The sequence below is a fragment of the Amblyomma americanum genome, chromosome 1 (assembly GCF_052857255.1).
Source record: "Amblyomma americanum isolate KBUSLIRL-KWMA chromosome 1, ASM5285725v1, whole genome shotgun sequence".
Lineage (NCBI taxonomy): Eukaryota > Metazoa > Arthropoda > Arachnida > Ixodida > Ixodidae > Amblyomma > Amblyomma americanum.
In genome coordinates this window covers 131,504,545-131,529,495 of record NC_135497.1, presented here as the reverse complement: position 1 = coordinate 131,529,495, position 24,951 = coordinate 131,504,545, and the positions used below count along the sequence as shown (strand labels likewise).

General features: G+C 45.8%; 1 protein-coding gene across 2 annotated transcripts in view; it reads left to right on the top strand.

Moving 5' to 3' along the window:
* RecQ4 (RecQ4 helicase) overlaps nt 1-24,951 on the top strand; it is a 51,404-nt gene that overhangs the window by 24,199 nt on the left and 2,254 nt on the right. For both annotated transcript variants that reach the window (XM_077646912.1, XM_077646913.1), the window contains 9 exons: nt 12,985-13,167; nt 14,812-14,968; nt 15,064-15,162; nt 15,235-15,410; nt 16,754-16,879; nt 16,953-17,037; nt 17,132-17,262; nt 23,927-24,095; nt 24,178-24,364. In XM_077646912.1, coding sequence (XP_077503038.1) covers nt 12,985-13,167; nt 14,812-14,968; nt 15,064-15,162; nt 15,235-15,410; nt 16,754-16,879; nt 16,953-17,037; nt 17,132-17,262; nt 23,927-24,095; nt 24,178-24,364 — 1,313 coding nt within the window. The remainder of the gene's footprint in view (nt 1-12,984; nt 13,168-14,811; nt 14,969-15,063; nt 15,163-15,234; nt 15,411-16,753; nt 16,880-16,952; nt 17,038-17,131; nt 17,263-23,926; nt 24,096-24,177; nt 24,365-24,951) is intronic.

Sequence of the window (24,951 nt, the reverse complement as noted above, 5' to 3'; positions counted from 1 at the left end):
AGATAACATCGCCGACTCCGGGAGAGGGCAGCGACAGAGGGCCAATGAGAGCCGGAGCGGGCGTCACGTGATTCTGGATGGGGCCGCGTCGGTGCACCCGGATGCATGGTGGATGCGCGCCCAAACGGGCTCCCACATCGCAGTATAGTGCCTAGAATATACTTGCTAGTGTGCCGAGGGAGCGCGCTCGCGTGTCCGCTGCGGTGATGCCTTTCCTGCGGCCACCGCGTGGCGGCGCTGCTATTCGCTAAGGTGCCACCACGCCGCGTTCGCTGCCGAGGCTGCGTAGGTGCGCTGCGCTTTTCGCTACGGAAGCCTGTCTCTGAACGCTTTGAGAGCACTTTTTGCATAAAAACACTACTGGCTTCAGACAATCTAACCGGCCTGGCATTACCAGGAGAAAATCCTGGACTGAAACAGCGCTCGCCGAAGCGTTTGACACGTACCACCAGGTCCAGTCTGCTCAATTTTTATTCGTTTATAATTTGTGGTGAACCGCGGAAGGACTTAAGCAGATGTCATATTGACTGCCTAATGTACAGTGAGGTATCCAACTTGAAATAGGCAACGAAAGTTGATGCGTTGGCCGCATTACGTTGTTGTGATTGAACGATCGAGTATGGTCCGGACTCATTGTTGCTACATGGAAACTTCCGATCGAGATTTTATTCGACTAGGGGCCAGTCGATTGCGATCCACGCATCGCGATCGCGCGTGAAGGATATCGTATACACCTTCATGCTGAGTGAGCGCTCGGCTAGCTCTGTCCAGGTGGAAAGACCCGAGTCGTGGCCCCCATTCTCAACGGCGAGCAGATCATCTATACCGGAATGGCGTCGCATATAGGTAAAAGAAAAGCAGGGCACTCTCGCTCTTTCCCCCCACTGGTTTTGTCTTCAAAGGTCGCATGCGACGATCAACACAAGCAGTTGGAATAGGTCTCACTATTGGCGTGTTTGATTTGCTAATCACAGCTTGCTTCATACAACCTATGCAGGTGTGTATGAGCTTGCGCTTCCCTTTGTAACAGAACAAAAGAAAATGGTGATTGTACCATATTGATTCTTATTTACAAATCTGGAATACAGTAAAAACAGATAAAAAACATAGCTTGTTGTAAGCACGCGCTTGCTTTGTTCTTTTCCGAGAAAATACACTGTAGCGACTACAAGGCTGCGTTCTGGCATCAAGCTTCTAAATGTTACCATCCTTTCTGCATAAAAAGTGGCAAAGTTGTTTTTCTCTGCTCCATAACGTGCGTAGTCTACAGAGCCAGCAGGTGTTTCAGATATTTTGGTCCAGGTTGCAGGGATACAAATTGAGTCCAACGGATGCTGATCTTCAACAGCAATACAGCCCATCTGCTGCTGCGGGCATGAGCTCTCAGTCGGCTCCTCTGTTGCTGCCGGCTCGTCGGAAACATCGTCGAGCGTGCTTGACGGTCCATGGCTGACGCCTGCACCGGCACTGCGCGTGTGCCCTTTAGCGGCAGGTTGGTCACACAGGCTCCTCACTTTTCTTTTCGATGTCTTAGGCAGAAGGTATTTCGGATAGTTGTCGAATACTGCTGGCATGACATCGGGCATGACGCGTGGTCTATCTCTGGCGAGCTCGTTGACGACACCGTTCTCGATGTGGCAGTCTTCAAAATGTTTCTCGCAGACAACACACGCTGGAGTCAACTTGCGGTTCTCTTTTGATCAGCCGCTCCCACTACGCAAGCCGTGTTGGGTCCGAGGACACACGGAACATGGAAACCTTGCCCGGATTCGACGGGTAGCCACTCCGACAGAGCGGCACGAAATATGTTTTTTTCCCGGCCTTGATGCTTCGAATTTACCATCATTAGTCGCTGTGGTTTTCCCTCACATCGAACAGCACGGACAAAACAACAGAAGAAAGCGTCGATGCGACCAAAATGCTATGGACCTCCTTCACCCCGCGACGTCACGAAGATGCGGTGGCGCTGATGTTAGCAGCGACTTTCGCATGGTAGGCAAAACAGGTTCCGCTTGCCCGTGCCTACCGCAGCTGCCGCAGCTACCGGCGGCTGCTTCAAGCCTGTGCACTGCAGAAACAGCATGTATTGACCAGCTGCGTCACTGCTGGATCCGCGTAGTAGCATAAAAATATTAATTTAGCCTCGATAGGTTTCTCGCGCATAAATGCCGCATTCGGAAACTGGCTAACAGGCATTGGGCCACGGTAGTAAAGCGCGAAGTCTGGGAGTCGATAGGCACTGACACTCAATGCACTTAATAGCATTCAAGTTACTGCGTTCATTCACCTGAACTTCAGGGTAGTAGGCTGATAATTTCTCAAGGAAAAAAAAAGACATATGCAGCTGCACACGTACTTATCACCTTGAGCTGGAGTGCACGGGGCGCCGACAGGTTCACTCGCCCCCAAGGAATGCGTTTTTTTTAATAGCACACCATGTTTTAATGGCGCGTTTTATGGCATTTAATATTTACTTGAAACTGTTTCTTGATATGACGACGTAATTATTTCATTCGAGTAGAAAGAAGTCTGGTTAAGTTGTGTCAATCTTGCGCGGTCGCGTTTGTGTGCTTAGAATAGCGTACCTTAAGTGTGCTAAACGCCATATACTTTTTCATTGCATCATGCATGTGTCATGTTTCATGAGGTAGTACATGATCGCGAAGCTTGTTTGGAAAGAAGCAGCCGCAGGCGTGCTACTGACAGACACGTGGCGAGATTGAGAGGGGACGCGGCAATGAAAAGTGTTTTCGTTATTCATGCATGCAATATGTAACTAAACTTGGTGCAAATATGAAATTCCTACGCTAGTTTCAGCAATTTCTTTTATTTATAGCTATACCTGGTGCAGTTCTGGATAATTATAATTAACACCGTCGTCAAGTCTCCCCAAGGTCTCAAATAATTGAGTAGATAGTGCGCAGTTTTTTTATGCCAGTATGTACATAAAGCCCTGTTCTGTACGATGACGCGATTAGTTCTTTTTCTATATCATCAGTACGTGTGCATGCATAGTTACATGAAAACGTTCCTTACAAAAAATAACACAATACTGCACGTGTAGGGAAAAAAATCGAGAGTTTTATTACGCTCCTCAAAGTCTCAGGAATAGTTTGCGACAAATGGAATCATTTGATTTTCATGCGAATTACGAAGGTGAGTGATCCAGTCGCAGAAAATGCGAGAGGTCACAAAACGAACCTTAAAGTTCATTCCCTCGTTTATGGCATCTTCGCTTTCGCTTTGGTCAAAGAAATGCGACACTGAAATCAAAGAAATTACCTCACAATTTTTGACGACCACACTTCTAAAAAGCGTAATTTATAAATTTGTACTCAATATTTTGCTATAATTTTTCGTCACGAAACTAGACCTCAGGGCTAGGAAAGAAAATAATTCTAGAAATCAAACATTTTCACCAAATCGACCAGCTTAACAAGAGGACAAGTCGGCCTGGCTGGTGCGTGGTCATGCGGCTAAAAACAGCGCTAAGCAAGACAGGAGATCAGGGACACGACGCTGTCCCCACTTTTCGCACAGCGCGACACGTACGTATGTCAGCAGACGATGAGCGCATGTCTGCTCCGACGAAACAAGGCCAGCGCTTCCCCTCACTATTGTCCTAGTGCAGAGTGCAAAACTAGTGCAGTGACACTAGTGCAGAGTGTCAAAACTTGTTTTACTCAATGCCTAGCGCATAAATAAAGGGCAGGAACGCTTTCTACATGTTTACTACTAACCATATATACAATACAGTGGCAAACTATTTCTCTTTATAGGCCGCACGTGGCCAACGCGAGCTCGTGTACTTCAACAAATTACAAAGTTGGAAGCATCGACCATTGCTATGATTCGCAGAAACTGGAAACGCGCCTGCAAGCCTTGAAAACCCGCGCTCAATACCTATCCGCGACGCCACTCCCCGACCTTTTGCCTACCACGAGCTCGCTAGCGACTGCAGCGCCACCTCGTTTGTTTACAAACATGCAGGAGGTCCATAATCCACACCGCGCACGACCAATGCAACTGCAGCGACAGCGGCACGTCCGGAAGCGACGGTACCTTTACGACGAGCAGCGCCCCTCGCGGCCAAAGTTGGAAGGCATCGCGCGCGCTGCCACCCTCTCCCATTGGGTGAGCGCTCCGCTCGACACACTAGTAAGATATTCTAGGCACTATAATCGCAGGGACAGATCGGTATGCGCCAGACTGCCTTCTCCCTTGCCTCCTCCCCTGCCCCCTCTCCAAACCAGACCCCCTTACCCTCCTCTCTCTCTTTTCTTCCCCCTCCCTGCGCAGCTCAGTTGCGGTGTACCCCTGAACAAGGAGGCAGTTACCGGGCTGCGCTCCCCCTTCCCTACCTACTCCCCGTACGAGCGCTCTCCCCTCCCCCCCCCCCCCCATATAAATAATAACCTCTTCGCTCGCGAGCATTTCGCGCCCGAGAGCCAGCGGCTTCACTTAGCTTTCTGCGCATCTGTCTGATTTCAGTATGGATGGGGGCGCGCGCATCGCACAACTGGGCGGCAAAAAAAACGCCGCTCGGCTACTGACCATGCGGGAGTGAATTAGCCGGCGCGGGCGTCGGGCACGCGATGCGATTTCGTGGACAAACAACGCTCCACGCGGGCCGCGCTTGAGAGCCCTTGCTAGCTCGATGGTTCCCGGCCGAGTTTGTAGTAGACACCCTTAACATACTGTGTTACTGTTACCGGAGTACTGGGAGCCCGTCCACCGCCAGTACACACGCGCTGATTGGTCCCGATGCGGCGGGCGCACGCACAGCGGCTGGCTACCTGGCGCCATCTGTTGCCCTCAAGGCCATTTGTGCATGCACACTGACGGCACGCGGGCTCCCGGTACTCCGGTAATGGTAACACCGTATACAGCATGCTAAAAGTGTCTATTGATTCCCCACGCTCGGACCGACGGACTTAACGTTGTGATGGTACCCCACCAGTGAGCCTACTGCTACTCTGAAGGCCCCCAGTGAGCTCGTAATCATTCGCTCTAGTGGTAGTGAAAAACTTTATTTAGCGAAAGCCAAAAAGAAGAGAAAATTATGATGCCGCGCTCCTTCCGGCTGCCGGTCGGGGCCTCCTTGTCATGCTTAGCAGCGACTTCTGCTGCCCAGGTCGTAGCTATAGTTGAATATATGGCTCCGAGCTGGCCATAACAGCCTCCCACAGCTGTGGACTGTTTAGGTGCCGGGAGGAGAAAGTGCCGGACATGAATAAAGAATGTGAGCATAGTCTGCTCGGTGGTAGCTGCAGAGCGTGCATTTGGGTGAGAAGGCACCGGGTGAATAAGGGCAAGGCGGGCAGGAGAGAGGAAAGTGTGGGCCTGTAAATGGCGCCACGTGCTCTGTTGGAGCTTAGAGAGGGACTTGTGAGAGGGAGGTAGGGATAGGCAGGAGTTGCAGTGATGAAGGGTGATGTCATGGAATGTGAGGAGGGAGTCACGCGTGTGCATCCCGGAGTGTAGGGGGCCAGTTCCGTCTGTCATTTCGCGAGCGATGGAGTTTGCCGCCTCATTTCCAGGGTGCCCCGTGTGAGCCGGAACCCAGAGGAGTTGGATAGGACGGGAAGGGGGACGAGTGCTTAAAGGGGCTTTGAAAGGGGCACTAATAAAGTTGCGGTATGCTGGGGATGTTAAACCATGCTGCTTTATGAATATTGTCCAGCAAGAATTTTTTTAATGCGCTTTCTAGAAGCTGAGTTACCTGTAGTCAAAATTTGAATTTTAGCGTCTTTGCGGCTTTCCCTCTCCTCTCGTTACTTTTTGCACGCTGGAAGGTTGGCGGTTCTTTGCCGGCCCCTCCTCCAGGAGCGGATCCTCCTCACCCACCGGAGCTACGCGCACTATTGGCCGCGGCCATGGTAGCTGCCCGACGTATGAACGAATCTAACCAATAGCCACCTCTCAACTTGTATACACAGATGCAAGCGACGTAGGAGGGTGCGAGCAAAAAAAAGTCGCCGGGAAGGGCTCGCCAACTTTCGCACTTGATTGTGGGTCCTCTGCTGCATGTAAAAGTGTATTATTTGGCTCAGGTTTTCATGACAACACAGTGTAGTGGTTGAGCGAGTTGACGTGCTCTCGTCGGAAGGTGTTTCAGAGCCGCTTTAAGGATGCTGAGTGCAGAGGAGGAAATTTGACCCTTTGCAAAGTTGTGGGCTGCAGTCTTGGAGCCGCTGAATATAAAACGGACCGGGGTGGCAGCAGTGGCGAGGGCAATGGCTGCTTCCTCAGTGGCAGTGGAGGTGAGAGCAGGGATAGTGGCGACGGAGAGAGGGGAAAGTGTATGGGAGACGGTGGCAAAGGTATGGTGCCGCATCAGCGTACACAGCGTCGGACTTTGAGCTGTACTGGCGCCAGAGGGTGGAGGCGCGGGCACATCGGCGGGCGGCGTGATGCTCAGGGTGCATGTTCTTGGGAAGGGGGTTCACTATGAGCATGGAGAAGATAGAGAAGAATAAGGGGTGGGTTGCACAGACAGGGGACGTAGGAGTCAAGCGGAGGGAAGAGAGAAGGTCTCTGCTGGGGGTACGAGACAGGCGGTTGAGTTGTGCTCTGCAATGGGTCTCCACAAGTTCTGAAAGAGTACTGTGAATGCCCATCGCCAGCAGACGAGAAGTGAGTGTGGAGGTGGGGAGCATGAGAGCTGACTTGTAGGCTTGGCGGATGAGACAGTTTACCTTGTCTTCCTGGGCACAACAGAGAAAGAGATAAGGGTGGGAGTAGGCAACGTGGCTGAGGACAAAGGCCTGGAAAAGACGATGGAGGTCGTGCTCGCTCATGCCGTGGTGCCGATTAGCGACACGCTGGATAAGCCGCACAGTCTTGTGGACAGTGGTAGTAAGGAGGGAAATGATGGCAGTGTGTTTGCCATTGAATTGGAAAAGGAGGCCGAGAATACAGAGGCAGGAGACAGAAGGGACGGGGTGCGCATCAGTAGTGACGCTAAGGTTGGGGGACGAGGTGGGAACCATGCCTCGAGCCAGGAGGAGTATGAGCTCCCACAGGCAAGAGCAGGGGGGCGGAGGGCTAGTTGGTGCTTCCTTTGTCTGTGTTCATGTTGCTCTGTACCACTTAGCGCGATTTCCTCAGTTTGGACGGGGAGCAGGCCAGCCCGACTGCGCGAGCATGACCGGTGCCCGCGCCCGCCTAGAGGACGGCCTCCATCTCTCCAAGATTGCCGGTGGTCACCCAGAGGGTGATATCATCGGTGTAGAAAGCATGGGAGAGGTTAGGAATGGTAGCTAGAGCGCATGCCATAGGGAAGAGGGTGATGTCGAAGAGAAGGGGAAAAAGGGCAGAACCCTATGGGGTACCTCGATTTTCAAGAGTGAAAACTGGAGAGGAGAGGGGGCCGAATGAGATCTCAGTCGTGTGATAAGCAAGAAAATCCGTGATGTAACCGTGAACATGGGGACCCACATTAAGGGTGGAAAGGGCATCTAGGACAGCGGAATGGAGGATGTTGTCAAGGCTTTTGTCAAGTCCAGTGCCAAGATCGCGCGAGTGCACTTGGCGTAAAGAGGGTTGAGGACCTCTTCGGAGAGCTGGAGCATGACGTCCTGGGTAGATAGGGGTTGGCGAAAGCCGAACATCAAATCGGGGCAAAGGTGGTTGTCTTCAAGGAAGGTCTGCAAGCGGTCGAGGATGACGTGCTCAAAGAGCTTACCGAGACATGAGGTGAGGGAAATTGGGCAAAGATTTTGGATGTCTATGGATTTGCCAGGTTTGGAGATGAAGGTGGCCTTAGCGCGGGTCCACTCAGAAGGCAGAGTGCCTTCATGTCAATGTTTGTTAAAGAGGTCAGTGATGGCCTCAAGGGATGGGGTGTCCAGGTTACGGAGGGCCTTGTTAGAGATGTCTGCCCTGGTGTGGAAGTGGTGTGGAGTTTATGCAGCGCTGCACGAACCTCCCCTAGTGTGATATCTGCATCGAGCACGGAATTAGGGGTTACTGGCGTAGGAAGGGGGGGGGGGGGGTGCAGAGATAGCGATCTTGGAGTGCAAGAAGAAATCGGAATCATAGAGCGGAGAGGAGTGTAGAAGACGCGTCACATCCCTGCGGTACGTGCCCTTGGCATGCGACGGGTCAATGAGGACACATAGAAACGTCCACGTATACCTTAGCCTGAGATTACCGGCCATGAGGTCACAGGTCTGGCCCCACTGCTGCCTGTTGAGAGGAGCGGTGCTCCTAAATCTCCATAGAGAGGCGAGCAAGGTGGAGGCGCAGCGAGCAGTTATGTTTCTGTGAAAGCCAGCGGTGGTGCAAAGAATGGTGCGCCTTCCATAGATGCAGGAGGTGGCTGTCAGCTGTGAAGGAGTGAGGAGGGGTAGGGACGGTGGGAGTGGTGAAAGAAGCATCCTTTAGCAAAGTGGCAGTCCACTATGCGGCAGTGCTCCGCTGCCCTGGCTGGTGAAGCATCTGTTCGAGTAAGGACAGTTGACTTTTCCTAGCACAAATCTTCCCATCTGGTCGCGCGGCACACTCCACATCTCACGTAGTGAGGGTGCACCAGCTTATTGCGACAAAATGGTCGAAGTCACAGGATAGTTTCAGCCTGTACTATGGTCTCTTACGGGTTCATCGGGGGCTTTCGGTTTATGAGTGGACTCTGTTTGGCTACCAGCACCACAAGAATCTCGACGGTCGAAGCCAGCACCAGAAAAAATTTTTTGTCCAGTTTCCGCACGGAGCAGAAAGGGACCATTGCGTATATATGTCACCCCCCCCCCCCTGCCAGACTGCCATTGTTAACTCTTTATTTATATTTACATTTTACTGCAGCAGCAGTTAAGGGCATGATTCGTGGTTCTGCGGCGTCGTTGCTGACGTAACATGAAGGAGTGAGAGAAGGAAAAGGGTGTGGCGCTGCGCTGCCGAAAATGATGGTGTGGCTTTTTCATTTAGAACGAATGGGAGCAGTTTGTCTCCTAGCCAGGGTGTTGCATCTGTGCAAAAATAAAATAATTAGATCACACAATCCACATTATTAGATGGCAGTGCATTAGCATTATCGTCCCTTTGCTTCTGTATGCTTTCTTTGCATAATGCATAATGGAAGGTCCTAGATGCCACACTGCATAAGGCTAATCACTAGCACAACCACCTGCGAACAGTTCCGGACACTTTCCAGACGCAATCTAGCACTGCGCCTTGGATTTCTGCGTGAACTAGTGCTTGGGGTGTGAGCATAGCGTGAGAGCCTGGCAGTTTAGCACGCTCCATGGTAATCTGCGCCAATGGCCGAGTGGTCTAAAGCAGCGGCCAGCGAAACTGTTCTGCTCTCGCTGGCGCGGGTTCGAATCTCGTTTGCGGCTGTAAGTGCGGGAGGAAAAGATCACAGCACTACACACACACATTCGATGGACACCGGACGAGGGGCCTTTATACTCGCCCATTAAAAAGAAAAATAAGGAAGCTAGCACTTCAACCATCTGTCGACAAGACGGGGCTCTGTCGCATTGCCGTGACTTGTCATTGCTGCAGTAAAAAAAAGGCAGTTGAGACACGGTTCGCGGCATTCTGTATTAGTCCGCTGGCCAACCACAACGGTACATGAAATAAGATTTTTTGTGTTTGACTATATTAAGCGAGCGAGGCATGAGAATTCTAGAGCTTATTATTGTTTTTTCTTGTGATTAGATTCTTGTTTTGATAACAGGAAAAGTTTTAACTACGGACTGCTTTTTTTGTGGAGAAATTCTGTGTGATGGTCCTCAATGTGGGCGGAGCTTCACTGCAGACTTATGACATCCAGTGACTCTATTTGTGACTAGGCTGCCTCGTACGAATTATGGTCGCCAAATGCTTTCACACACTCTTCCGTCCTCATTAAATAAGGCATCTAAATTTGTGTGCACTTAGGTACCGTGAGAGTTGTACTTACTGCCAACTGAGAGTTGTACTTATTATTTGTATTTTCTTTCCTGTATGCTTACTTGCAGTTTTATTTTATTTTCATATTCATGTTATGATCCTGTTATTAACATATATGACAGCCTGTATACCATCCTGATGCTGCTGTCAAGTCATTGTAGGGTGCGTCGAGCCCTGTCAAGCCTTCTCTCTGGCTTTTTGTCGACGCACCCAACATCCTCAAGATGTTGAATAAATTGAATTGAATTGAATTGATGCCACCTCCTTTGTAAAGGAAAACTGTATCGAGGCACCCTATTTGGGACAGATCCATGGCATTCTCTGTACACATCGCCCCGAACTATAACTTGCTCCGTTTGCCACTGGTGATGGTGTAGTAGTGCCCAACCGCTTTACTATGGGTCTACACAAGCAATGCCCCAACCTAAAAAGTAAGCATGCGCAGTGGAAGTATGAAGTAGGGGAAATGTCGAATTGAAACAAACGGGGCGAAAAGAGCAACAGCAGAGAAGGAAAAAGAAAAGAAAGCGAGCACATTGACGGCCGCCGTACAGTAACCGAGCGTCAGGCCTGGCGCATAGTGGTCAACCACTTAGTCCCTTTCTGGTGACCGATGCAGCGTAGCTTGCCCCGTAATGCTCCATTCACACCGTGATCACGCGTCACTACTCGTCACAGGTTTGTGGTGCCCTCTTTATGCAGCAGCGCAAACTAATGCTTACGACATTCGCCACACGCGAATGTCGCAAGCATTAGTTTGCGCTGAGTGGTCACGCTACAGCTTATAACAAAGCAGCCATCAAACAGCACCAAGAAGCTTACGACCAGGCGAAAAACACCCATGTTTTCTTCTTTTTTGTGTGTTGTACGTCTCGGCGCTAGAATCCGAATGTTGCAAGCATTAGTTTGCGCTGAGTGGTCGCGCTACATCTGACAACAAAGCAGCCATCAAACAGCACCAAGAAGCTTACAACCAGGCAAAAAGCGCCCATGTCGTATTCTTTGTGTGTTGTACGTCTCGGCGCTAGAATTCTTTTATTATGTCTGACAACCAAGTAGCCCAGCAGCTAACTCTTTTAAAGTACAAATAATTTAATATATTCACCGTCGCATAACAGACATCTTCAGCATACCGTGTACCGTTTTATCGTCACCGTTACCTGAATGCCGGGAGCACGACCACCGCCAGTGCGCACATGCCGATTTGGCCTGATGCGGCAGGCGCATGCACAGCTGCTGGGTATGTATCTGGCGCTGTCAAGGCAATCTGTGCATGCACACTGACCACGCATGGGCTCTCAGCACTCGGTAACAGTAGCATGGTACTCGCTATGCTAAAGGTGTCTAATATCGCATTACACAGGTGTGGTAGCTGCCAGCGAGTTTACAGCGTTCGCTGTTCTTAGCTTATTCTTCAAAAATGTGGCATCGGTGATCCCGTCTGCATAGCCCTCCAAGCCGGGTGCCTGGTGGCCTACTGATTACAGCGTTAGCCGTTCTTAACCCTTTCCTTGGCTCTGTACCATTGGCGTCAACATCCGCTAGCACATTTCCAAGCATCTGCGGGTGGAGCTGCGCCATCGGGTGCCCACCGGTAAAAATGTACAGTCATGGACAAAAGTAGGAGTCCGCCTTGTTTTCCGAAGCTTGCCACTCCAGGGTTCCTCGAAGCAGCTTCCTGGAGGCACCCTGTGCCGCTCGAAGCGCCACCTGACAAACTGCTGTCGAGAATGACCCAGTGCGCCGGTCTGGACAGCAGGAGGGCTTCATCAGGTATAGCGCCCATGCAAAGCGGCAAGCTTCGAAAAACGAAGGGGGGGGCTCTTACTTTTGCCCATGACTGTACCTCCCAAACACGATGCGGATGCTCTATCCATTATCCGCCGCGGCGGTTCAGTGGTTAGGCGCTCGGCTGCTTTTTGCTGGAAGCACAGAGTTCAATCCTGTTTCGATGGAGGCGAAGCGGAAAAGGCACCTGTGTGCACGTTTATTCCAGAGCCCTCCACTGCTGCACCCCTTCCTCTGTACCTTCTTTCACTCCTTCCTTCACATGTGGTTGAGGTGGCCACTGAGAAGTGAGACAGTTGCCGCGCCTTACCGGTCCTTTCATCAAAACCAATTATTTTTTAACCACTAGGCTACTGCAGCGGTGGCATAAATGATCCTCACATTGGATCATTTGCATCATATACTGGTAACTGTCCTCTGGCTTTTTTTTTTAACTTTGCTACATGCTGTTGCAATTTTTTTAATAATGGCAGTTTTTATAGCCAGAAATTAGTTAGTCTCATGAATTGACGTTTATGCCGAATGCTCTAAACATGCGCAGTTCATCTCAGAAAATTGCAAGTTGTTTGAGAGGTAAGGGTGTCAAATGAAAAATATCAGATTATTCCACCATGAATGCACCAATGCATGAAATGAAGAATATCCAGGAGCTGTGTTTCCACATTTGGGCAGATATTTTCGTCAGTGCATTACACTATACTCCGTTTCATACGTAGCAGTCAACGTCCGGAGGCCGCGAAAGTAGTGCGCCTGCGGAGCCATATTACTCCGCCTTGTATAATTTGTTCTTCTCGAAGCCTCAGTGAGTGTTTCGACAATAACAAAGAGCGGTATGAAATGGAGTACTAGCATTGGGAATCACGGTCAAAGCTATGAGGCGCTCAGTGTTTGGGCCCTGTAGCTATAATTTTCACTGAGTGTGAACTAGTTTTTAGGCATGTTTGAAGTCGGAGCGATTCGCCCCATCAACTGCATATCATACCGCCACATGTCATTCTTACTTCTCGAAGTCTCAATGAGTCGCAGCACGAAATTGTGACAAATGGTAAAATGAAGCACAGAAGGTTGCCGGTCACGGTACTTGAGATTTGTCACAAGGAAATATGCCTGTGTTCACTTTGGTTGTGTGGCAAACTACTGTATGGGTGCGGACTTAGCGTGTTCGAATAGGTGCACTAGCTTTGGCAGCAATGGCTGCTGTGTATGAAACAAAGTATAGCGTTTGGTCTACTAACTTGATGACATGTGCTCTATAAAATTTTTATTGAAACAAGATGCCAACAGTGAGTATTCCTACAGGTCCTGACGACGCAGCTGAAGGTTCACTGCATCCTTGCACTGACAGCAACTGCCACTAAAAGCACATGTTTGAGCATAGCAGAGCACTTGCAAATTGATGACATCACTGCGGGTATCATTGGGACACCCTCAGTGCCAGAAAACCTGATTTTATCGGTTTCAGAAGACCAGTACCGTGATGAGGTGGGTATTGCACATTTAAGTGTCTGAAGAGCTTGACGCATCATTGCACATTTAGTGATCTAGTGCATCTGTTCGAGGCTCTGTTTTTGTGGCCAGTATCCCTTGCAGCACACGCCCAGACTGCGTTTTGTTTTGCCTTTTCTTTGCCAGGGCTTCAGAAAGACGTAGATGCTTAGCAAGGGTATTCCATGATGGATTGTGTAAGGCTCTTAATTTGCTGAAAGGGCTTCTGACCACCCTGCGGTCGAATATGTAATTATACCCCGGTAGTAGTGAGGAATCGTCCCCAGAGCATGTAGGCTACAAATACTTTTTCAGAAGACTCAGTAATAGCGGAGTTACAGCCATTGCAATCAAACAGTTTCACCATGCTCCTCTCCTTACATGCCCTCTTCAGAGTTTTTCTCTCTCTCGCTCGGTCGACTAGCCTTTCTTCATTGAAAAATGGGGCTTTTGATATTTTCTTCATAAAAGAAGCACCTAAACTCGCCTCTGATTAAAGATTGCTTTGATGCATCATTTACCGATATGAAAAGGGTTGACTCACAAGCTACCTGTTTATACAGGAGAAAGGAAAGGCCAGAAATATTTGCACACCCTGCTCTGCATGCATAAAGGAGTGGAGATATGAAATTTTTTTCAGTATGTTTTTGCTTTGGAGTGATACTTATGACATTATTAAACATTGATCACCCCATGTAATTTGTAATTGCTCAATAAATAATTTATAATTGAATTTTTCCTCTGTAGTTTCAGTTACCAGACGATGATTTTGATGACACAAGTGAGCTGGAGATCACGTGAGGCATACAAAAACTACAGTATAACTGGTACTTTGTAATTTTAATTCATTCAAGCTCTTACGCTAAACTGCTCCAAAAGCTGGAATGGCAGCAGGTGAACGAAGAGCTATTGTATTGCATTTTTGCATGCCTCACGTGGCCTGGTGCTCACTTGTGGCATCGCATCTCTTGACTGCTGAAACTGAAGCCAAAACTGCATGCAAGAATAAATACATATATAAGTCAGATGAATGTCATGTGGTGATTAAAGTTACAAATCATTTGAAAGCAAAAATACACTATGAAAAATTTGGTGTCTCTGCCCCTTCAAGTGATTGCACAAAATACCGTGAATGTAAAGTCCATGCTTTGCTTTTGTGATGGTGAGAACTTGTATGTGCTATACTAAAAAGCTTTCTTCAAACTGTTCTTCAGCATGTTGCCAAATGTGACATGCTTAGGCTACAACATCTTCAAAACATTTAACACTAGATTCAAACTGTTGACTTACATTTTTTCATGCATTATAAAAAGGAGGCAGCTGGCGTTAAGTTACTAATTACCAAATTAGCTTGGTGTTGCTCAGTGCTCTAAAAAATCTGAAAAATAAAAAATTGTCTGCAATACTTCAAAATTAGCAAAATTTAGTGTCTGTGTATGTGATAATGCTACCATTTTTGTTCCCTTCTGTTTGGCTTATGCTTAATATTTAGAAACGTCCTTCTGGTCCACTTAAATTAATCTGCAGCATTGCATGGCAGGCATTATTTTGTTTTCTACACAGAAGTGCATGTGTAGTCTAGTGTGAAGATTGGTTTGCTCTAGCACTGTGCCATTACTTTTTTCTTTAACCTTCCTGCAGGCTCTTATTGAGCTTCTGAAGGGAACAAGGTTTGGAAGCTGTGAAAGCATCATAGTTTACTGCACACGAAGGGAGGAGACAGAGCGGCTGGCTTCATTAATTCGAACTAGTTTACAACATATTGCAAAGGAAGTTGACAAAGAGGATACCTGCAAAGGTATAAAGATGTTCAATAGCATACCTACTATTGTGTCACTGTGTGCTGCTCACTATTTCTTAAAGGCTTGCTTGATGCTTTTCTTTTTTCCACAGCTAAAAGCAGGCGATCCTACCTAGCATGGGATGCAGAAGCCTACCATGCAGGAATGACACCATTCAGACGGCGCTCAGTGCAGAAAAAGTTTATGACTGGTAAGGCTGCAGACACCACTACAAAATATAACATGGCATTAAATTAATGATAAATACATGTTTTATTTGCAGGCAAGCTCCGTGTAGTCGTAGCAACCGTTGCATTTGGCATGGGAATCGACAAAGCCGACATTAGAGCTGTCATTCATTACAACATGCCAAAGAGCTTTGAGAGCTATGTCCAGGAGACTGGACGTGCTGGAAGGGATGGTTTGACTTCACATTGCCACTTGTTTTTAGAGCCTGAGGTTGGTGTTTTTGGTGTAATATTAGTCATGAATGTTCTTGGCTGTTGCTTAGTGAGCACACCTCTGGAAAGAAAATTACAAAATGGGTGAAAGCGGTGATAATCTACGAAATCCTAATGTACTCATGAAGTTGCACGGAACGCTCTAAACTAAGTATGTTTTTATGCATAAAATCAGGAATGGAGCCTATAGTATTGATCTTTCCTGCAGTAATAACTCTTAATGACTTAATTGTTTGAGCTTTAGTACCTGTGTATAAAGTTGTGTTGCACACAATTTCACGGGCAGCAACTCAACAAGCACAGCTCTCTTCACCCAGGAAATGATGGTGTTTCAAAGAGACTAATACCCCGGTCACACGGGCACTCTAAAGGCACTTTGAACTAATGCTCCTTTACGCTCCCAAAGGAGCACTACTTCAAGGGAGTTCGTCCGTGCTACACGGTCGCGTAACGACCTTCGCAAGAAGTTTTTAGCGCCCTCATCGGCGAAAAGCGTTATTAAAATTGCAAACCACACTGCACATGTAAATACAGAAATGTCACATTTTTTTTAATAAATTAATTTTATAACCGTATTATGTTAAAGCAACGCAATTTTAACTGAAATAATGACATGATTTTCCAAGTACAGAGCATAACATCACAGTGCTGGCCACACTGAGCCGTGGCTACCGTGACGCTCGTATGTATGGAACGAGAGTATGGCGTGGTGAGACTGCCACAAAACAAATGATCTTATATTTTAAAACAACACTAATCTTATGAAGTGAATTTATAAAATTAAAATTGAACGTTTCTTTTCTCAATTTATTTATGCTGTTAACTCGCTGGGAGAGAGAGTACTCCCTTGAAGCCTCAAAGGACGAACTCGAGCTGCCTTGTTTCGAAGCTCCTTTGAGCTAGGTGTCCTTTGGCGCGTCCGTGTGGCAGCGCGCGTTCGTCCTTAGAGTAATGGAGCATTAGTTCAAAGTACCTTTGCTGTGTCCGTGTGACAGGGGTAAAGTGTCATAGTAAGTACCTTAAAGGTAATCTGGTAATAATCCTAGCCGTTAGCTATTTTTATTGTGTGCCACTTCCTACAACTTGTCCTATAGTCTGCAACTGCAGTACATGTTGGGCCACTTTCCTAAGAGATGACGCTGTTGATAAATCGATAGAAGAGTAAAAGGTATGGCGCACTGCCCTTTAGGATCTTGTAGCTTGCTTGGAGTGAGACAGAAACTTGTGCCTTCCCAGCTGCCATGATAAATGTCCAAAATCGGTTGATAGCCGCATCACCTGTGAACAAAGAGATCAGTATGTGTAGCATGCCTGACGTCGGGATACCTTTTTCTATTTCAGAAGAAAGATCAGAATGAACTGAAACGCCACATATATGCTAACTCGGTGGATCGGCATGTCATTAGAAAGCTCCTGAAGAAAGTTCTTGCACCACTCACGAAATGCAAAAAATCTGAGGACAACACCGTATGTACAAAGCTTTTTATTTGGTCATGTAAAGCTGTGTTCTTTATTCTGAAAACTTATGCCCTTTGTTTAGAGCACTGGATTCAACATGAGGTCCACGTATGAGATTGCTATTCCAATTGAGGCTGCAGTTGAAGAGTTAGACTTGAAAGAAGAGAGTAAGACTTGTTCTTATGGAAATTGTAGTAAGCAGCTGTGTATGTGCTAGTGTGCCATTGCTCTTGTTTTTTTTTTTCTCCTGTTACCTTAAAGATATCCTCACATTGTTATGCTTTCTGGAGTTCCATCCCCGCAAAGTGGTACAGTTGCTTAACAGGGTGTATGCAACCTGCACCATCAAGTGCTATGGTGGGCCACAGCAGCTAAGATCTGTCGCTTCAAAGGTGAGCCATTTGAAAAATACAATCAAGTGATGAATGTGACCTATCTCGCATTTCTATATCTTACCCTGTTCAATGCAAAGGCACGCAACCAAGTTCATGGCATCAGTCCTTAAAACAATTTCGTGTACCCCTTTGATATGTATTCGCCATGCACTTAACTTTTGTCTGCTTACCTACAGGACATTAGATTTGTTTGCTAAATTTAAGTCTTTACCACATTTTCCTTTGTTGTACTTTTACCAATTCAGTGACCACATGACCCTATTATTTTATTTTTTATTTTATTATTTTCTGCACCCGTTACTTTCTGCCTTTCTCTCCCAAAACCTTTCCCCAACGCAAAGTAGCAGGTCAGCACTGTTTCAACACTGGCTAGATTCTCCATCCTACATTAAAGAACCTCTCTTTCTCTCTCTCTCTTGTGCATTAAGCATTTACTCACTGAATTTCGCATACTGCTGGGAATATCCATCACAGTATAAATGTGGCTAACATTCTCGATCATGCGGCATTACTGGTGGTTCTCTCATACAAATAGAAGAGCTGTTGATTGGTTTAGTAGTGAAAATATGCTCCGATATGTTAACGATTGTTGGTAGTGTACATAAACATTCAATTTAAAATTTTTGCATATTGGAAAGTTTAGCTCAATTATGGAAAGTACATTGTTCTTCTGAATGTCTTATTTCCTAACAGCAAAGAAAAAGCACTGCAAGCAGTCTGAATCACATGTTCCCCATTTGAACTCCCTGTGTTTGGCAGCACTGGTAACTGGCTGTTGCAGCTGTGTTCTTAAATAGGCAGCTGCAGTCTCTATTGATATGTGTAAGCACCTGCTGTACTGTACTGCTCTAGCATTAGGTACTGTCAGGAGCATGCAAAAAAACTTTTAGAATAAAGCAACTTCTTTTCAAGCATTTAGATATTTTCTTTAATCCTGTCACACTTTCTAATTAAAGCTGCTTTCATAGGACAAAGCCTTTAAAAACATTGTTTGTTTTTCTTGCCAATAACTACACAACAGAAAAAATCAGTAGTCAGGATTATAGACCAGGGCAGCAAGAAGTTATATAAAAGGTGCACTTGATAAAAGCAGTAAACTACAAAAGCGGTGAGAGCATATTAGTGGTGCATACTGGGAACAGGAATAAAACAGTTTCAAAATGCATTTCATCAAAGTTGAAAAGTATGTGTATTGTGAAGGGCCACGCCTTTGTGGGATCATCTAAATTCTAGGATTTACAAGTGATAATCTGTTACATTACATTGATAAGGGATTGAAAATTGCTCCTTAATGCTGGCAAGGCTTTCCCCACCCCTCTGACCATTTCTGTTGCACTGGAAATAATATGTAATCGTCAGGACTGCAAGGCACTCATAATGCTCTGCCCACTGATTGTGCTTGTGTTTTTTTTTCTCATGCACCAGCATGGGCACATTACTCACCAGTCTTATACTGCCTGCTTTCTATGTTGCTCATTTCCCATTGGCACTTGCCATTTGTGATGCAGAATGAAATCATTTAGCGAACAGCACTGGACATGATGTTCATGGCAGGATGAGAGAAAAAGAAATTTTTGATGTTAAGGAGATGGAAAAGAGCATTCAGAGCAAGATTGTAGTAGGTCTCTGCTGTATGTGAAGCAGTTGTAGTTGGCTCAGATGTTCAACAGCATGTTATCTAGGACTGGGAGGGTTTACTTGCCATATGCAAAGGTGTTTCAGGACACCTTACAGATGTTAAAGATGATTTCATACATTGTTCATTTGTTGCTTCTTGGAAATGGCATTCAGGTTTTCTTGACCGACACGCACGCTGTTTTAAGCACGTCAAGATGCACTTTTGCACAAGAAAAGTGCATTCATTGAAGCCATTTGTGTCTCCTGCACTCTCAGTGTGACTGGCAGTGTCACCTGTGGTGTTATAAAAGCCTTGAAGGCATATTTTAGGTGGTGCTTGCTGTGATAGAAAACATCTCTTTGGCTCAGCTTGGTCATATTTGTGTTTGATTATAAGCATACGCTGCTGGTTAGGTCATTATACTCAATCTAAGCAGGCAGGATGGCATGCAGAAAGAATGCAGAGGATGAGTAAAAAGGGGCTATGGGGCACAGCACTAGGTTCTTCACTTATGCTCTCTGCCAGTGCATTAGGCCCTGTTCTTCCACATTTTCATATTGACCCCTAAAAGAAATCTAGTGATGCGCTGCATGAAAACCCTCTTTTGCTCATCCTCTGTGTCTTTTGCACAGGCCGCCATGTCTGAGCTATTCAACAAGCACCAACCAGCCCTGCTCTCATTTTTACTTAAGCCAACGTGATGCAGATGATGTTATCTGTTATTACACAAGTAGCTTGTGTGAGTGCTAATGGTATAGCCAGTTTTCTTTATTTCTGCATTTTATAAACAAATTAAAGCTGCAGTACACAGCCAAATAATCTAATGCATAGGGTCACAACCAGCTCATTTTTTAAATATAAAGCTGTAATGAAAATTCACTTTACTCCACTTGTAATCCAAACAAGCTTCAATCATGAGCAACTTAGCACCCAATTAAAGTGTGATGGAACATGAACATGGTTTTATTCAGCAAAGTGGTGTTCCCAGGCACCAGGTGTACCACCTCCAGTTGCTTCAGGCTGAAAGGCTTGTGACACATTGTCTGTAGTGAAAAGTGTATGAACTTAAAGCTTCGTTCCTGCTTCTTTTCAATCATGGTTGCTTCGGCCATAATTCAACTTTGGCTAGCAGGGCTCCCTTTGGACATGAAGGCTCATGCACTTCTGTACAGAGCTTAAGAGCATCTTCACTAACACCATGCAGCAAGGTGTGGTAACCTCTTAAAAGTTCAGAAAAGCAGGTGAAGCATAGTGCGTTCAGCGTATCATTTTCCTTGCAGAATTATTGGGAAGGACCATATATGCCTCCATGTGTAAATTCATAGTTAGTTTTTCAGTTTGTACTGTGACGAGTCGTGCACACTGCCACTGCGCTTAGGGTAATCCAGTTAAAAGAGGATACGGTGTGGCTGGCATGCAGCTTTTTTTAATGAGATATTATCACAATTAAGAATACCTAGTGGACTTCCCCATGCATGGCAAGAATTCACAGTGAGGCTTCTGTAGTTCCAGCCTTACACACTGATTCTTTGCCATAAGCTTCTTTCAGGATATATGCAACATCTGCATGTCCAAGCATTGTCATTTTGCCATGTTGAACAAATAACTCAACACTAATTAGGAGCTTGTCTTTGTGAGGCCATGCCGAACAAGTTTGTAAAGTGAGCAGCATTAGTAAAGGTGCATGAATGTACTCACCTAATGAGATTAAAAAATTTGTGCATGCATATGAAGTAATGATCTGTTTTGGTTTCATTTTTTCTTCCTTCTTGTACTCTGCAAGGGCTTCGTGCAATCATATGCTGCAACTACAGCAAATCTTTAAAGTAAATTGCTATGTCTTGATAAGCGCACACAGTTTGGGGTCTATCCTTTCTCAGCTAGGAGCATATGTTGAGATCAACAGCTGTTTAGCTACAGGGCTTATTTCTCGACCAGGTGGTACAGATGAAGGGTTCAGATTCTTGGAGCATCAAGAGTACCTGGTGCTACTGCTTCATAAATGCTAACATTGATTACATTTCTTTTGTGGGCTTTTAAAAAGGTTTTCAAGGAAATGATTCCATTCCTAGCTTCCATTATTAACTAATACATCTGTGTACAGCTAGGTGTTGTAATAAAGCAACCTTGGTGTGTTGCATGTCGAAGTGCGGAATGTTAATACAATTGCTTGTGCTGTTTTGAAACTTATGCTTGGTGAGAAGCCAGGAACAAAGACAAGTCGAACAGCAGATCTAGAACTACATTACCCACTGCCTTTTGTGTTCGGCAGATGGTTTTGTATCTGTCGCAGTGATATTATTATTCAAAATTATTAGTATAACAGTGAGAGAGAGGCAGAGAGGAAAGAATAACAAGTAACTGCAACAGTCGCCAGAAAAGATAGGAATATTTCCAGAGACCCCCATAAGTAAAAGCTGTCCCATAGGTGTAAAATAAGCAAAGCACTTTTGATGCATCAATTGGTATATTCAGTGCAGTAACAGCACGTGGTGCACGCTGCATTTTCATGTATGGCTTCTCGTGAACAGACATGCTGATTAGTGAGAACAGCTGCTTCATATTTACAACCCATCCAGACATAACTTTCAGGTGAGACTTCACTGTGCGTGTTATTGCTAGCTCTTTACCACACTTGATTTCACTTCCTGTGCAGTGATATAAAATTATATAATAGTATTTGTTTTTTTTTATGGTCTTTGCATTAATCAGGGTGTCTAGCGAGCTGGAAAACCTGGAATTGTCAGGGAAAATTTGTGTTCCTGGAAAAGTCTGGGAATTGTCAGGGATACTGTCAAAAATGTGGCCAAGTCAGGGAAAAGGACAGACTAAAATGAACACACTGGTCTGCTGTGAATTTTGATGGGCATTGGCATGACATCTCTTTCCTTCCAACATGTATAAGGCATGGCAGCCTGTCTGTTTTAGCTGTCTTTTTTCTGTCATCCACGAAGTGAGCACTGTATATACTGGTTGGTTCTGTACTGGTTTCCACACTCCTCAGTAAGTTTGCGCTGGTGCAGACTAATAGACGTAGCTGTTCAAAAGCATCAGTGGAATACGCCGCAGCCAGCAACATGTGGAAATCATGCGCTTTCAGTGTTCTCATGTGAAGCACCATGTCGCACAAGCATGGCATCAAAATTGATCTGGAAAGCTTGCTCTCAGGCAGTCTGAGTCTCGTAGGTTATGTAAAAACTAAAACAAAGAGAGGCTATTTGCTGTATGGTTTGAGCTCTGATTACAAGGCAAAAAAAAAGCTTACTTTTTGTGACAATCACCTTGTGCTTGTCCCGCAGCATTGCTGCTGTCGAAAGGGGCACCAGGTCAGCAAAGGGTGCCTTCAGTTGAAAGGAGGGAAAACTGCTTTTCACTGATGATAAACCAAGCAACCTTTGTCAGCCCTTCTTCTTCAAGGGTTCCATATTGAAAGCCCGTAATAATCTCTGGCAGTACAATGAGTAGTGTGTGAAGCCCCAGTAAGCACATGGAGTGTGTCGTTTAGATAATCTCCCAGAAGTCTCTCAATGTGGAGCTGTCTCTTTCTGTTGTAAAGGTGTGCATAATCCCATCACATAAGACCGCCACTCTTGTGAACCATTAAAACAGCATGAAAACATGTGAGTGTAGTTTTAACTAACTCGCAAATCTAATAGCTCCGATCATTCGGACACTTTCAGTGTGCTGAGAAGAAAAACTGCTTCTGAAATGGCTGCACCGATTCCTGGTTCAAATGTGACAGCATCTGTGCACCTGTTACGGGCGGGGATTGCAGTGTGGTGAAACCGATATGCAAGGGTTTAGTGGGCCATGTCCCATCAGGAATGCCGTGTTTGGGGTGCCATTCTACAGTTGGAGCTGTGCCTTTAGGCATCACAAGGGAGCATAGTAGGGGTTGTCTTGCTAAAAGGCCTCACTCGTGTTGTAGCTGAAGCTGTTTCTTTTCACTGATTTTGCACATCATATGTTTCTCAAGAATGTGCCACATCATGTCTCTCTCAAGCTGACCTCACTTGACCCACTAACAAGAAATATGCCTTTTCTGCATCTGAACTGCGACGAGAAGAGCATCTCCACTTTCAGAAATTGTTGAGCAGCTTACAAAGCCAAACTGTCTAACTTTTCCCCTTAACACAGTTAAAGATATGCTTCGTATGAATTGTACCCTTTCTACATCATTTCCCCTCATTCATTATTTGATGCCTGTTAGACGTTATAATTGATAAGTAATGAGGAGGAGGAGTAAAGTATTTTAATATACGGGTGTAAATTTTGAAGGTGTGGCCCATACATGGATTAAAAGGACATATGAGTATTTTTTTTCTTCTCAGTTACCTAGTCCAGAACAGGGTAAGGCCCATATATGGGTGCGGCCCTTACACGAGATTATATGGTATTAGTGTTCAGTGTGTTTCTGTTCATTGCTGCATTGTGTAGAAACATGTTTGTCTTGTAATTTCAGCTATCTGTTTTGATATTTGAACTACTTGCAAATATATTCAGTTAACTTTGCAGTGAATTTTTGTTACTCTTATCTGCTTCAAATGAAAAATTTGGCATTCACACACACTCAGTGGAAATATCAGATGCTTGGAAGAATAAGGAAAAGGATAGCCACCTGTAGTAACGAGCTAGAAGAGGAGATCCAACGATCGCTCTATAAGTCACAGTCTGAAGCTGGACTTTCTTCAGGAAGAAATCAGCACACAAGAAAAGCGAATGTTTTCAGTGCAGTTTTTACACATTCAGTAAATAATTTTTTGCTGTGAATATATCATGGTACACTGTCCATTGTCAGTGGATGTTATGTTTTCCTGCATCTACTGTGGGCAGGGAATTTAGACTGAAATAAGCAGGGAGAACATAGAAAAGTCAGGGAATTTGTAATGAATAGTTTGCTATACACCCCGTTAATGCTGTTACTGTGATCCATAGAATACATTTGCATCTGTTGTGCTGCGCAATGATCATGAGAGACTGCTTAGAAGTGCTATTTCATCATAGCTTACTTTGCAACAGAGCAAATACCATTATCAATTTCAGAATGCAGTTGTAGCAGCTGCCATGGCACTGCAGAAAAAAATCAATGAAGAAGATTGCACCAATTCACTGTCGTTTGCCGTTGTCGATGTGGCTGCACGTATGGGCTGGGACTCTAAGCTGGTCAAAAGCGATCTGAAGAGGCTGGAATGGGACAACTCCATGCTCCATGGTGGGTGGCGAAAAACAATAGGCAGTGTCGTTCCGAGGCATGTGCTAAGTGTTGCTCTGTCCCTTTCTCCCTGTACACATAGCAACAGGACATTCACGCAAGACGGGAGTTATTGTGGAGTTTTCCGACCTTGCCTTTCACCTGAATGTCTCAGCAAGCCTCACTGAAGAAGACTGTGATGAGTTGCTTGACTACCTGAATGAGAGAGTGCAAAAGCAGGAGAAGATGGACCTTGCCCGTCTAAGAAAAGTCCACGAGGCCTTTCAGAGGTAGTATAACTTGCAGTCCTATTCCAGTGCATGACTACCAGATTTTGACAGTTTGTCAGAACTTTTTTGAGTGTTTGAAAGCTGCTTCACTGTAAGCATTAACATGCACAACTATGACATTTGCGCCAAACATAACACAGAAATTAAATAACAGTACATTGTTAGAAATAGTAGGCGAGAGGTGCTGCGCTGTAATTGTGAAGCTCCAGTCAAGAACTCTTTGCTGGAACCTTGCTGTTTTTCACAAGGTTGTGCTAGCTCTTATCTTTTGAATTAAGTCATAACAGCACTAAGATCCCCTCAGAATTGTTTTTTACTAAAGGTAGAAAGCAATTTGCAATGTCCGACTATCAGAGCTATCATCTATCACTAGTGTCAAAGGCGCAGCAATATTTTTTACAGCATTGTCCCAGCTTAGATAGAAATGCAGCACGGAATGAGCCCATGCTCAAAAATATAGGGGAATAATGCACACATAACATGCATTGTGCATGCTTCCTCACTCTCTTGGGAATATTGAGAACCAACTCGCCAAGTCACCACCCCCTTGTTTTGAGACTAAACAGACCTGTCATTGCAGTTTGAAA